The following is a 12,111-nucleotide window of genomic DNA, read 5'->3' as shown; positions in this document are numbered from 1 at the left end:
GGACGCGAATCAAATTTTTGGGTGGAAGCTGCTCCGATTTTTAGAAAATATGAGGGGGGTTGGAAGGGTCACAGAAGTAACTGAATATGGATAAAAACAGAAAATGCTGGATAAACTCAGCAGGTCTGGCAGCACCTGGAGAGAGAAACAGAATGACATTTTGAGTCTGTATGACCTTTCTACAGAACCAATATGAATAAACCTAACCACTTAAATGAGATACACACAGTTGGTTATGAAGGAAATAATAATAATCTTGATTACTGTCACAAGTAGGCTAACATTAAAAATGCAATGAAGTTACTGTGAAAAGCCCCTAGTCGCCACACTCCAGCATCTGTTCGGGTACACAGAGGTAGAATTCAGAATGTCCAATTCACCAAACAAGCACGTCTTTCAGGACTTGTGGGAGGAAACCGGAGCACCTGGAGGAAACCCACGCGACACGGGGAGAACATGCAGACACCATACAGACAGAGACCCAAGCCGGGAATCAAACCCGGGTCCCTGCTGCTGTGAAGCAACAGTGCTTGGGTAGCACAGTGGTTAGCACAGTTGCTTCACAGTGCCAGGGTCCCAGGTTCGATTTCCGGCTTGGCTCACTGTCTGTGTGGAGTCTGCACGTTCTCCCCGTGTCTACGTGAGTTTATTCCGGGTGCGCTGGTTCCCTCCCACAAGTCCCGAAAGACATGCTTGTTAGGTGAATTGGACATTCGGAGTTCTCCCTCTGTGTACCCGTACAGGTGCCTGAATGTGGCGACTAGGGGCTTTTCATAGTAACTTCATTGCAGTGTTAATGTAAGCCTACTGTGACAATAATAAAGATTATGATTATTATAACCACTGTGCTACCATGCAATAGGGGTAAATAGGAAATATCTGTTTCAGTTGAGACTTGTTGGAATGAAATGGTTGGACGTGCGCACATTAAGGATCATTGCCAGGCTTCAGGTGGCTTTTTTGATTGCATTTAAAAGAATCCTGCACTGGTTCTCAAGTTGTATGTAATTTGCATTGCCACCTGTCTCTCTTCTGTCTGCTGCAGGAGAGGTGAGAGTTTGAGTGCTTGCTGTTGCTTGAATTGTGATGATCTAGCAGATGGCTGCGAATTGCATCAGCCATTAGACCTCAACGATTAGAAACAAGAAGGGATTGATAATGTTGGTCCATCTCTTGGGCCTTATTAGTGTCTGTAACATTAGTCGCACTTTATGGATCTGTGACCAAGGCCTCCTGATAGCTTCCCAGGATGACATCATTCCTATTGGGAAGGAGAAAGCAAAGATTTATTTCAGTTTTATATAATTCATTAGGCTTCTTCTCCAGAAATCATGACCTTGCCACTTTAATCTTTACTAGATATTGCACCATCAGTGAAGATGATATCATAAGCTAATTTTAGCTCATGATGCCACCTGGTGCCTTCAGAGAGTACTGCAGGGTTAAGTTTAAACAATTACCAATCCTCCTCTTGTTCAAAGATAATAATGGTATTCAATTCGTGAAACATGTTTGCAGCCTGAAGGCTGAATTTCAATGTAGTTTGCACTGAACAATTCATACATAGATCAGGTTAGAAAACATGTAACATACTTCATACATTGTGTGATGTAACATAGAAAATAGGAGCAGGAGGAGGCCATTCGGCCCTTCAAGCCTGCTCCACCATTCATTATGCTCATGGCTCATCACCCAACTCAGCCTGATCCCAGCTGCCCTCTGCATCTTTTGATCCCCCCCCCCCCCCCACCCCCCAAGTGCTACATCTAACTGCTTCTTGAAAACATAAAGGGGGCGATTCTCCAATATGGAGCCCAAGTGTTCGCGCCGTCGTGAACGCCGTCACGTTCCACGATGGCGTGAACCGGGCCCGGGTACGACGGATTTGGGCCCCCACAGGGGGCCAGCACGGCGCTGGAGAGGTTCATGCCACTCCAGCCTCCTTAAGTGGCACCAAATGGGCGCCGCGCCAACCCGCGCATGCGCAGTTGGGCCGCACCAACCTGCGTATGCGCGGGGGACTTCTTACGTTTGCCGGCCCCGACCCAACATGGGGTCGGCGGTGTTCAGGGGCCGGCCGCTCCAGGAAGTAGGCCCGGTGGGGGAGAGGCCGGCCCGCCGATCGGTGGGCCCCGATGCGGGCCCCCCGGTGAAGGAGCCCCCCCCCCCCCCCCCGACCGTTCTCACAGAGTTCCCACCGGCAGCGACCAGGGGTGAATGGCGTCGGCGGGACTCTGTCGTATCGGTGCGGCCGCTCTGCCCACCCGGGCCGGAGAAACGGCGGCCCCGCCGATTCCAGCGGCCGGCGCCGCGCCAAACACGCTGGCGCAAATGGTGCCGATTCTCCGCACCTCGGAGAATCGCGCGCCGGCGTCGGGGAGTCGTGGCACGGTTGCGCCGATTCTCCGGTCCGGCGCGGGGCTCGGAGAATCGCCCCCAAAATGTTTTGGTCTCAACTACTTCCTGTGGTAACAGATTCCACAGACTCACCACTCTCTGGGTGAAGAAATTTCTCCTTATCTCTGTCCTAAATGGTCTACCCCATATCCTCAGACTGTGAACCCTGGTTCTGGACACTTCCACCATCAGGAACACCCTTCCTGCATCTACCCTGTCCTGTCCTGTTGGAATTTTCTAGGTTTCTATGAAATCCCTCCCTCCTCATTCTTCTGAACTCCAGCGAATACAATCCTAACCGATCTACTTCAATTGTTAACCAGAGGCACGTGCAGCTCATTTTCATATTCAGCAGATTAAGGAAGGTACAGCATTTGGTGTTAGGTTAACGGGTGGTGCCAAGATAGCAGTGATTTAATATTGCCCACCTCAGCCTTGCCTCACGTTCGTCTCCACTATCCTGCTTTTACCACCTCCAAGTTCAACCATTCCAATGGTTTTCTCACCAATATTGCACCCAAAACTCCACTGCTGGCAGTCTATGCCACATTAAATCCGATGATAAAGTTCCAAATTTTAGTCGTTGGCTGTGCTCATAGTTGCAAAGTGAGAATCATTTTGACTGCTTCTCCGCCGGGTTATTTTTAGTCGCAACAAATTATTCCAGTCTTCGACCAGAAAGTGGAGCTGAATCTGTTGTGCCAGCAGGCGGCTTGACTCACAGGCTGGGAACTTGTGGGGGATTTCTCTTTTGGCAGCTCCTCCTCCATCCAAGCTTCTTGCGGACTGTCCCCCCTCCCTGCGCCCTTACTCTGTTGGAATCACGACTGAAGACTTTTCAAAAATTCTTTCATGGGATTGCTGGCAGCATTTGTTTTCCCATTCCTATTTGCCCTTGAGAGCATTTAAGAGTCAACCACATAATTTAGATCTTGTCTGGAGTCACATGTAGGCCAGACCAGGTAAGGACGGCAGATTTCCTTCCCCTTTAGTGAAGCAGATGGGTTTTTATGATAATCAATGCTTGTTTTCAATTCTAGACTATTAATGAGTTGAATTTAAATTCCACCAGCTGCCGTAGTGGGATTTGAACCCATGACCCCAGAGCATTAGCCTGGGCCTCTGGATTACCAGTTCAGTGACATTACCACTATGCCACTATCTCCCCAGTCTCAATCACACCCTTAGTCCAACTGGAAGTGAGGGATCAACCCTTTGGGATGTGGCAAATGATCTCCATGTTAGACTCGGATCAGCAGTTTTTGAGGTGAGTCGAAGAAAAGGCCCATAATTTAGGACAATAGTAGAGCGGACAAAACAAATCAAGTGGCAGATGATATCAAGCTTTGATTTAAAAAAACGGGTGATTGAAAGAGAAGAGGACGCTCAAATGAAAGGCGTTTCACAGTTTAGGAGATTATGCATCCAGCCTTAACTTCAACAGAGGGAGCAGGATGAGCATCTGGGAAACTTCGGAAAGGAGGAGAGGAAAGTTTTGTCGAATAATAGTAATTGAATCAGAAACAGACACGTTTAAATGGAGGTGAGGAGAGGTTGGAGGTCATTTGTGATGTGATCATATTATTTGTGTTGGAAGATAAAGTTGCAGTTATATTGACAAGCCAGGTGTCCGCTCGTGTATTTTTGAAAATTTGTTTTCTGGATTTTGGTGACACTGGTACGTCCCCCTTTTATTGTCAATCCTAGTTGCCCGGAGGAGATACTGGGGTCACATATTTCAATGGCTGAATAAAATCCATCACAAACTGAGAGACTAAAGTCTCCTATATGGACCTGACTGTATTGGTGTGGCACCATTGAAGAACATTAATGAACCAATTAGGTTTTTTTTGTGACAATTCAACGTCTTTTCACCATAATCTTTCTTGTGCCAGTTTACAAAAAACAGAAAATGCTACAACCAGCTCAGCAGGTCTGGCAGCATATGTGGAGAGAGAAACCGTTAACAGTCCACATGACTATTCTTCAGAACTCTGTTTTTATTTCAGATTTCCAGCATCTGTGGTATATTGTTTTCAGATCACTTTTTTTATTGAATTTGATTTCATAACTTACCATGGTGGGTTTCAACTCATAACCTTGTGACAGCCAGAACGGCTACCCTCTCCATTTTATGAAACTAATTTGCTGACCTCAAGTTTTTTTTGAAAAAATAAGCTGATTGGAGTGAGGGTGAGGCTGTGTTATTATTCGGATCGGCCATCTCACCCTGACAGTCTTGTGATTTTATTTTGACGCAGGGCTCTGGAAGCCGACAAATACAACCACATCACAGCCAGCTACTTCCTGCTGGCGGAGAGGATACTGAGGGAGAAGCAGGAGAAACAGACCCAGAGTCGCAACCTTAATCTGGACTACAACTGGACCACCCACGTACAATGCAGGTAATGGAGAAAGTTCACAACAGAAAGGCCCCTTAACAGCTGGAAAATGTGTGCACCGAGATTAAGGTGCACAGTTTTTTTATTAGTTTGCAGTGCGAGATGGCTGATGGGTATTTCACCAAAGCTGTCATCCCTTAAGCAGGCATGGCACGCTCACCCCACAGGGTAGCAATGTCCACATGTTTTATTTATGTGGGTAGTACTGCTGCATTCCATGCCCCCCCTCCATGCCCCCCCTCCATGACCCCCCTCCATGCCCCCTCATGGCCCCCCTCCATGCCCCCCTCCATGCCCCCCTCCATGCCCCCCTCCATGCCCCCCTTCATGCCCTCCTTCATGCCCGCCCTTCATGCCCCCCCCTTCGTGCCCTCCCATTCCATGCCCCCCATTCCATGCCCCCCCATTCCATGCCCCCCCATTCCATGCCCCCCACACTCCATGCCCCCCCCATTCCATGCCCCCCCCCCCCTCCCAGCACAGCCACTTGTAAAGTTTACAACCACTTTCCCACTATAAACCTCCCAATTCAAGAATTCACCAAGTGAGTAAGAAATGAGTAGTTCTAGGGCTGAGTGGCCTGGCCTTGATAGTCAGGATCTAAATGCTGTGGAGCCTACAGAACAGAATGTGGATGCCCCCACACTGGGGGAGGCCCACGTATGGGTGTGAATGTGCCTCTCCTTCTTAACTGGAGTCCAATTCTTGAGTATTGAACCAATGTGGCCTGCTCCTCTTTGGCAATTGGATATTGCCAGTATATATCCCTCTGTTGGCAATTAATTGTATCTGGTTTTAGAAGGTTGGTATTTAAATGACCATCTAATCTGGTGAAGGTGGTTTATTTCCCCTTTAGCAAGCTAACCAATAGCAAAACACTATTGGCCCATAACCTCCTGGTTCTAGAGTAGGGGTATCCCTCTCGGAGGTTCGCAGTAAGGCTTTCTGCAGCAATTGTCTCGAAGCACTAACTTACTCTGGTCAATTGTGCTGGGCTGGGAACCATCTGACAATTAAATCATTAACTTTGGGTGGTTCCACCTGTGTTACTCTAATGGTTATTTTGAGTATAGACGAAATGAAAGTACTTTTAACTTCAACGTGACTATTTTAAACATCCAGACTGTCCCCCGCATGGGACATGTCCCACACACCAGATTCCCCCAGGGGATTCCTCCATACCCACCCACCCAACAGTATTCCTCACCCAGGCACGGGATTCACCACCCCATCCTCAACCTGAACCCCCATCCCCGACCCGACCGGATTTGACCCCCAACCTGACCCTCCTTTCTCTCGACTGACCCCAGCCCCCCGATGTCTGAACCCCCACCCCACACATCCCATTCACTTGCCTTCTCGCTGGCCTGTTATTTTCAATGGGACATTTAAGCTCACCCGCTTTACGGCAGCTGGTGCTGTAAAAAAGGGGACGTTACCTCCTTCGCTCCGCTTCTTTGACCCTGGAGCCCACCCGCTGCCTGAATCACACCCAACCTGAGTCAGGAAGGTTCAACGAGGCAGTGGCTTAAGAATTTTAGCAGTAAGTCAGTACAGAGTGGCGATCTGCTGCTGTTTGCCACTTCGAGAAAGTTAGTGTCCATTGTTTTACCAAATCAAAAGGAAGATCCACAGCCGAATTTGCTATGGAGCCATGAAATAATTGTTTATTCATTAGGGATGACTGGACGCCAAGAAGGTGTTGATATTCTGTCATTTCACCAGTGTCTCCAGATTGAAACCAGGTCAAAGCAGTATTTTGAAAGCGTCCACTTTTTGCCAGTGTAAGGGTTCAAGCTCAGCAATCTCAATTAGGTTCCACAAGACAAGAACACCCATAACTCCACCAAAGGCTGTAAATGATCATGTGGACGGTTGTCACAGGCAGTGAGACATTTTGCATTGGTGCCATGGGAGGCATTCATCTGATTTTAAGGTCTAATGAACAAGTGGGAGCCTCACTGTCTATCGGGCAAGACTGAAAGTGACCTGAGTGTATCTCACGCTGATAGTGTCCAAAATGGATAAGTTTTAATTCCCCAAATCTGACATCCTTGTTGAGCAGCTTATGCCAACTGCAACTGAAACGGAGTGATCTCGGGCATTGCACACTTCAGAGGGCGCATGACTCTGGTGGAGACACAATGGACTCTTTTTGTGCCGTTACCTTTCTGTGGTTCTCTGACTTATGGTTTATTTCTGGTTCTATAAAACACCTCAATTAATGATCTCTCTCTTTCAGGTCATCGCTGTCAGCACCAGAAAACAGCTTTGTGGATGCCACTGATAATAGCCCCTTGCCTGAAATGCACAATGGGTTTTCAATAAAACACTCGACTAACACAAAAGGCCCCAAAAAACAACCCGATTCTGTGCAGAAAGACATGGCGAAGAAGGAAACGAGTAACGTAAAAGATATTATGAAAATTGTGAGTAATGCCCAGAACAACCCTGCGGCCCCGTCGCCAATGAGAATTCTACTTCGATCCTCACTGGAAACATCTGTCATGCCAAAGAATGTGCCAGTCCTCCAACAGATATGCGAAGAAGAAGAAGAGGAGGAGGAAGAAGACACTGCAGAAATGGAGATCAAAGCCACACCTTTGCTGAACGTGTTGCAATCTCCGTGTAGTGGTGCTGGTCAACAGGTCGGTAGTGTCACCACCGTGAGCTGCCCCAACAAAGACACCAATAAGGGTGATGGCAGCAAACTGTTTCGTGAGATGTGGAACTGTCAGCGTGAAAACGGGGTGATGAGCTCCTCTGTTGAAGTCCAAGGATCAGTGGGACCACTTTGTTGCAGCAGATGGGCCGAGAAAAGTGAGCCGCTTTCAAATTACTTTGGCAACCGACCAATCAACCTGATGAACGAGAGCAACAACAACAGCACCAGCAAAGGCATCGTCAAGGCTCCGATAGACATTAGCGACATCAGCGTTGAGAAGCCAGCCCCTTGCCTGCACACTCACCAATGTTTGGCCAGTCTCGAGCCCAGGGTTATGGAGCCCACCGTGTCCACACAGACAAGCACTGACTTAACAATGGAAAAACTGCAGATGCTTAAGAAGTGTGAGGGGCCGTGTGTGGAAAGTCCAAAACACTTGATTGACCGAATGGCTGAGAACAGTGGTTTAACAAACGACAGTGCGTGCTTTGACAGCAGTGCAGACCCTGTGAATAAATTTGATCCTGCCCGATCGAAAAATGTAAATATCAGGGACAGGATTCTGCAGATCCCACTCTGTGAGAAAGCCCTTTCCTTTAAGATCAAACCAAACTCTAAGGAAAATCTTCTCTCCTTTGGACAGTTCAACTGTTGTCATGTAATTTAGTTTTTATAAAAAAAAAGAATTATATACTCTGTGTGTGTCTACACACACTTGATGTAAATATGTATATCTTTTACAGACAAGGGGTAGGACATTAGAAAGGAAGGACACTTGAGGTCGCTTTCTGACTTTGCACTTCCGGGGTGGGGGGCGGGGAGCTTTGTCTGTCGTGAATACATAATGGAAAGCAGAGCGTGCACTGCGTGCGATTTCCTGACCATCCATTTGAATGGTGAGATGCACACAATTAATGATGCATAGACCAGGCCGCCTACCTGAAGTGCAAAGTTGGGAAAATAGCCTTTTAACTGAATAACGGGTATAAGCTAAATGCAATTTGGTGCTTCTGTCTAGGTTGTAAGAAGGTTCAAAGTGATTCTCCATATTTTATAATATATTTTAGAACATCTAACTTAGAAAAAACATTCACTGTTCTGCCATGTTGGAACATCAATGGGTGTCATGTGGTGTTTGTTCCCTTTTAGGCACAGACCGGTATCCTACCTTTAACTTCCGGATTAGTTCCTTGTTATCTTGAGAACCCATTAGTTGATGAAGAGTGTTTGGGGAATTTACTTGTGTACATTCTATGACAGCATACTGTAGCCATCGACTGCCCTGCTGCAGCTAACTAAAATGTGTACATATTAAGTGTACCTCTTTCATTGTCACCTTTATATTAAAAAGTCTAGAGAGTTCGCAGATTAATTTTCATGGGTCTGTTTTATTATTTATATTGTCAATGCTAATCTTTCACTCTTGAACCAGAGTAAATATTACATTATTAGGGTAATATTACAATGTAAATATTACACTATTAATGTAATATTACAGTGTAAATATTACACTATTGTCCCACTCCAACAGATAAAAGTGAAATGGCATTTTTCACAAAATAGCATGTTTTTAATACTGTTCTATATAATCGTCTGTATGTCCTCGCCTGAATCCAGCATTCCAGGTAAGCACATGAGAAACAATGTGGGAATTTAGTTATCTACTTATTGGGCACATACTGCCCTAAAATAGTCCTACACACCATCAGTGTTTGATTAAGGGGCAATTTAGCGTGGCCAATCCACCTAATCTGCACATCTTTGGGTTGACACGGGGAAAATGTGCAAACTCCACACAAACAGTGACCGGGGTCGGAATCGAACCCGGGTCCTCAGCGCCATAGCCAGCTGAATGTTGTGCCCTTGTTTAAGAAGGGCAGCAGGGAAAAGCCTGGGAACTACAGAACGGTGAGCCTAACGTCTGTAGTAGGTAAGTTGCTAGAAGGTATTCTGAGAGACAGGATCTACAAGCATTTAGAGAGGCAAGGACTGATTCGGGGCAGTCAGCATGGCTTTGTGCGTGGAAAATCATGTCTCACAAATTTGATTGAGTTTTTTGAGGGGTTGACCAAGAAGGTAGATGAGGGCAGTGCAGTAGACGTTGTCTACATGGACTTTAGCAAAGCCTTTGACAAGGTACCGCATGGTAGGTTGTTGCAGAAGGTTAAAGCTCACGGGATCCAGGGTGAGGTTGCCAATTGGATTCAAAATTGGCTGGACAACAGAAGGTGGTTGTGGAGGGTTGTTTTTCAAACTGGAGGCCTGTAACCAATGGTGTGCCTCAGGGATCGGTGCTGGGTCCACTGTTATTTGTGATTTATATTAATGATTTGGATGAGAATTTAGGAGGCATGGTTAGTAAGTTTGCAGATGACACCAAGATTGGTGGCACAGTGGATAGTGAAGAAGGTTATCTAGGATTGCAACGGGATCTTGATCAATTAGGCCAGTGGGCCGACGAATGGCAGATGGAGTTTAATTTAGATAAATGTGAGGTGATGCATTTTGGCAGATCGAATCAGGCCAGGACCTACTCAGTTAATGGTATGGTGTTGGGGAGAGTTATAGACCAAAGAGATCTAGGAGTACAGGTTCATAGCTCCTTGAAGGTGGAGTCGCAGGTGGACAGGGTGGTGAAGAAGGCATTCGGCATGCTTGGTTTCATTGGTCAGAACATTGAATACAGGAGTTGGGATGTCTTGTTGAAGTTGTACAAGACATTGGTACGGCCACACTTGGAATACTGTGTGCAGTTCTGGTCACCCTATTATAGAAAGGATATTATTAAACTAGAAAGAGTGCAGAAAAGATTTACTAGGATGTTACCGGGACTTGATGGTTTGAGTTATAAGGAGAGGCTGGATAGACTGGGACTTTTTTCCCTGGAGCGTAGGAGGCTTAGGGGTGATCTTATAGAGGTCTATAAAATAATGAGGGGCATAGATAAGGTAGATAGTCAACATCTTTTCCCAAAGGTAGGGGAGTCTAAAACTAGAGGGCATAGGTTTAAGGTGAGAGGGAGAGATTCAGAAGGGCCCAGAGGGGCAATTTCTTCACTCAGAGGGTAGTGAGTGTCTGGAATGTGCTGCCAGAGGTAGTAGTAGAGGTGGGTACAATTGTGTCTTTTAAAAAGCATTTAGATAGTTACATGGGTAAGATGGGTATAGAGGGTTATGGGCCAAGTGCGGGCAACTGGGACTAGCTTAATGGTAAAAACTGGGCGGCATGGACTGGTTGGGCCGAAGGGCCTGTTTCCATGCTGTAAACTTCTATGATTCTATGCTAACCACTGCGCCACCTTGCTGCCCAACAGTGTTTGTTAACTGCACTAACACATAGCTGCACACTAACAGAGTGCCAAAGTTTCCAAATGGTCTGATTAAAATGTGATTTACTTAATGCCGTGGGTGACCCACTCCGCACCCTCTGGCTAATTATGACAATTTGGATGCATTCTCCAGTTATTATTTTTAACTAATTAATAAAGAATAACGTTCTCTTATTTCCTATAGTTCTTTCTAGAAAGACAAGACACTGTCTTGCTGAATTTGATTCCCTCATCCTTGTTAACACTAGTTGCTGCCTGGTGATGTAAGGGGTTCAAAGCGACCATTCCTAACTGACTGTCAGCCAGCACAGGAGTGGAGATGGAGCAGAGCTGAAGCAAGGTATTAAAATGGAAATATTTCATCCACCATAACCCTCCTCCTCCTGGCTGAACTTGGTCTTTTGTTTCCTCCTCTTACCCAGAACAGGCAAACATCATCAGCTTTGCTTCCGATTTCTGCCCTCATGTGGCCCATCTTCAAAATTTCCCTTCCTCAACCTCTCTGACTCCATTTCTAGGGATAGACTGTCTACTAATATTCATTATAATCTTCCCAATTCCCACAGTACTTCACAGCCTGCTTCCTGTAAGGACTTTTATGGGGGAGGCAGTGGCGTAGTGATAAGGTCACTGGACTATTAATCCAGAGCCCAGACTAATACCCGGGACCACAGGTTAGAATCTCACCATGGCAGCTGGTCAAATTTAAATTGAATTAGTAAATCTGCAATTGAAAAGCTAATGGTCACCATGAAAAGATTGTCATGAAGACCCATCTCGTTCACTAATATTCTTTCAGGGAAGGAAATCTGCCATACTTACCTGGTCTGGCCTACACGTGACTCGAGGCCCACAGCAGTGTGGTTGACTCTTAAATGCCCCCTGAAATGGTTCAGCAAACCACTCAACAGAGACTAACCGGTACCAGAAACGACACAGCCCTGTCGACCCTGATAAGTCCTCCTTGTGCCAACATCTCTCCCAGACTAGTCGAGCAACAGCTTGACACTGTCATGCTGACGGAATCATATCTTACAGATGTCTTGTGCCAACATTGGGGGAATCTGTCACAGACTAGTCGAGCAACAGCTTGACACAGTCATGCTCACGGAATCATATCTTGCTTACAATTTCCCAGACCCACCATCACCATACTGGGTATATCCTGTCCCATCGACAGATCAGACGCAGCAAATGTGGCGGCACAGTGACATACAGTCAGGAAGGAATTGCCCTGAGAGTCCTTAACATTGAATCTGGTCCCATGGCATCAGGTCAAACATGGGGGAGGAAACCTCCTGTTAGTTGCCACCTATCAA

General features: G+C 46.5%; 1 protein-coding gene across 1 annotated transcript in view; it reads left to right on the top strand.

The window, feature by feature from the left end:
- snrkb (SNF related kinase b) overlaps positions 1-8,836 on the top strand; it is a 161,826-nt gene extending 152,990 nt beyond the window's left edge. Inside the window, exons 5-6 of the mRNA XM_072518433.1 lie at positions 4,659-4,802; positions 7,042-8,836. Of these exons, the coding sequence (XP_072374534.1) occupies positions 4,659-4,802; positions 7,042-8,131 (1,234 nt within the window). The 3' untranslated portion in view covers positions 8,132-8,836. The remainder of the gene's footprint in view (positions 1-4,658; positions 4,803-7,041) is intronic.
- Positions 8,837-12,111: the final 3,275 nt, after the last annotated feature.

Source organism: Scyliorhinus torazame, chromosome 10, assembly GCF_047496885.1.
Source record: "Scyliorhinus torazame isolate Kashiwa2021f chromosome 10, sScyTor2.1, whole genome shotgun sequence".
In the NCBI taxonomy this organism is placed as follows: Eukaryota; Metazoa; Chordata; class Chondrichthyes; order Carcharhiniformes; family Scyliorhinidae; genus Scyliorhinus; species Scyliorhinus torazame.
The sequence above is the reverse complement of the archived record's forward strand: the minus strand, read 5'-3'. Positions and strand labels throughout refer to the sequence as shown.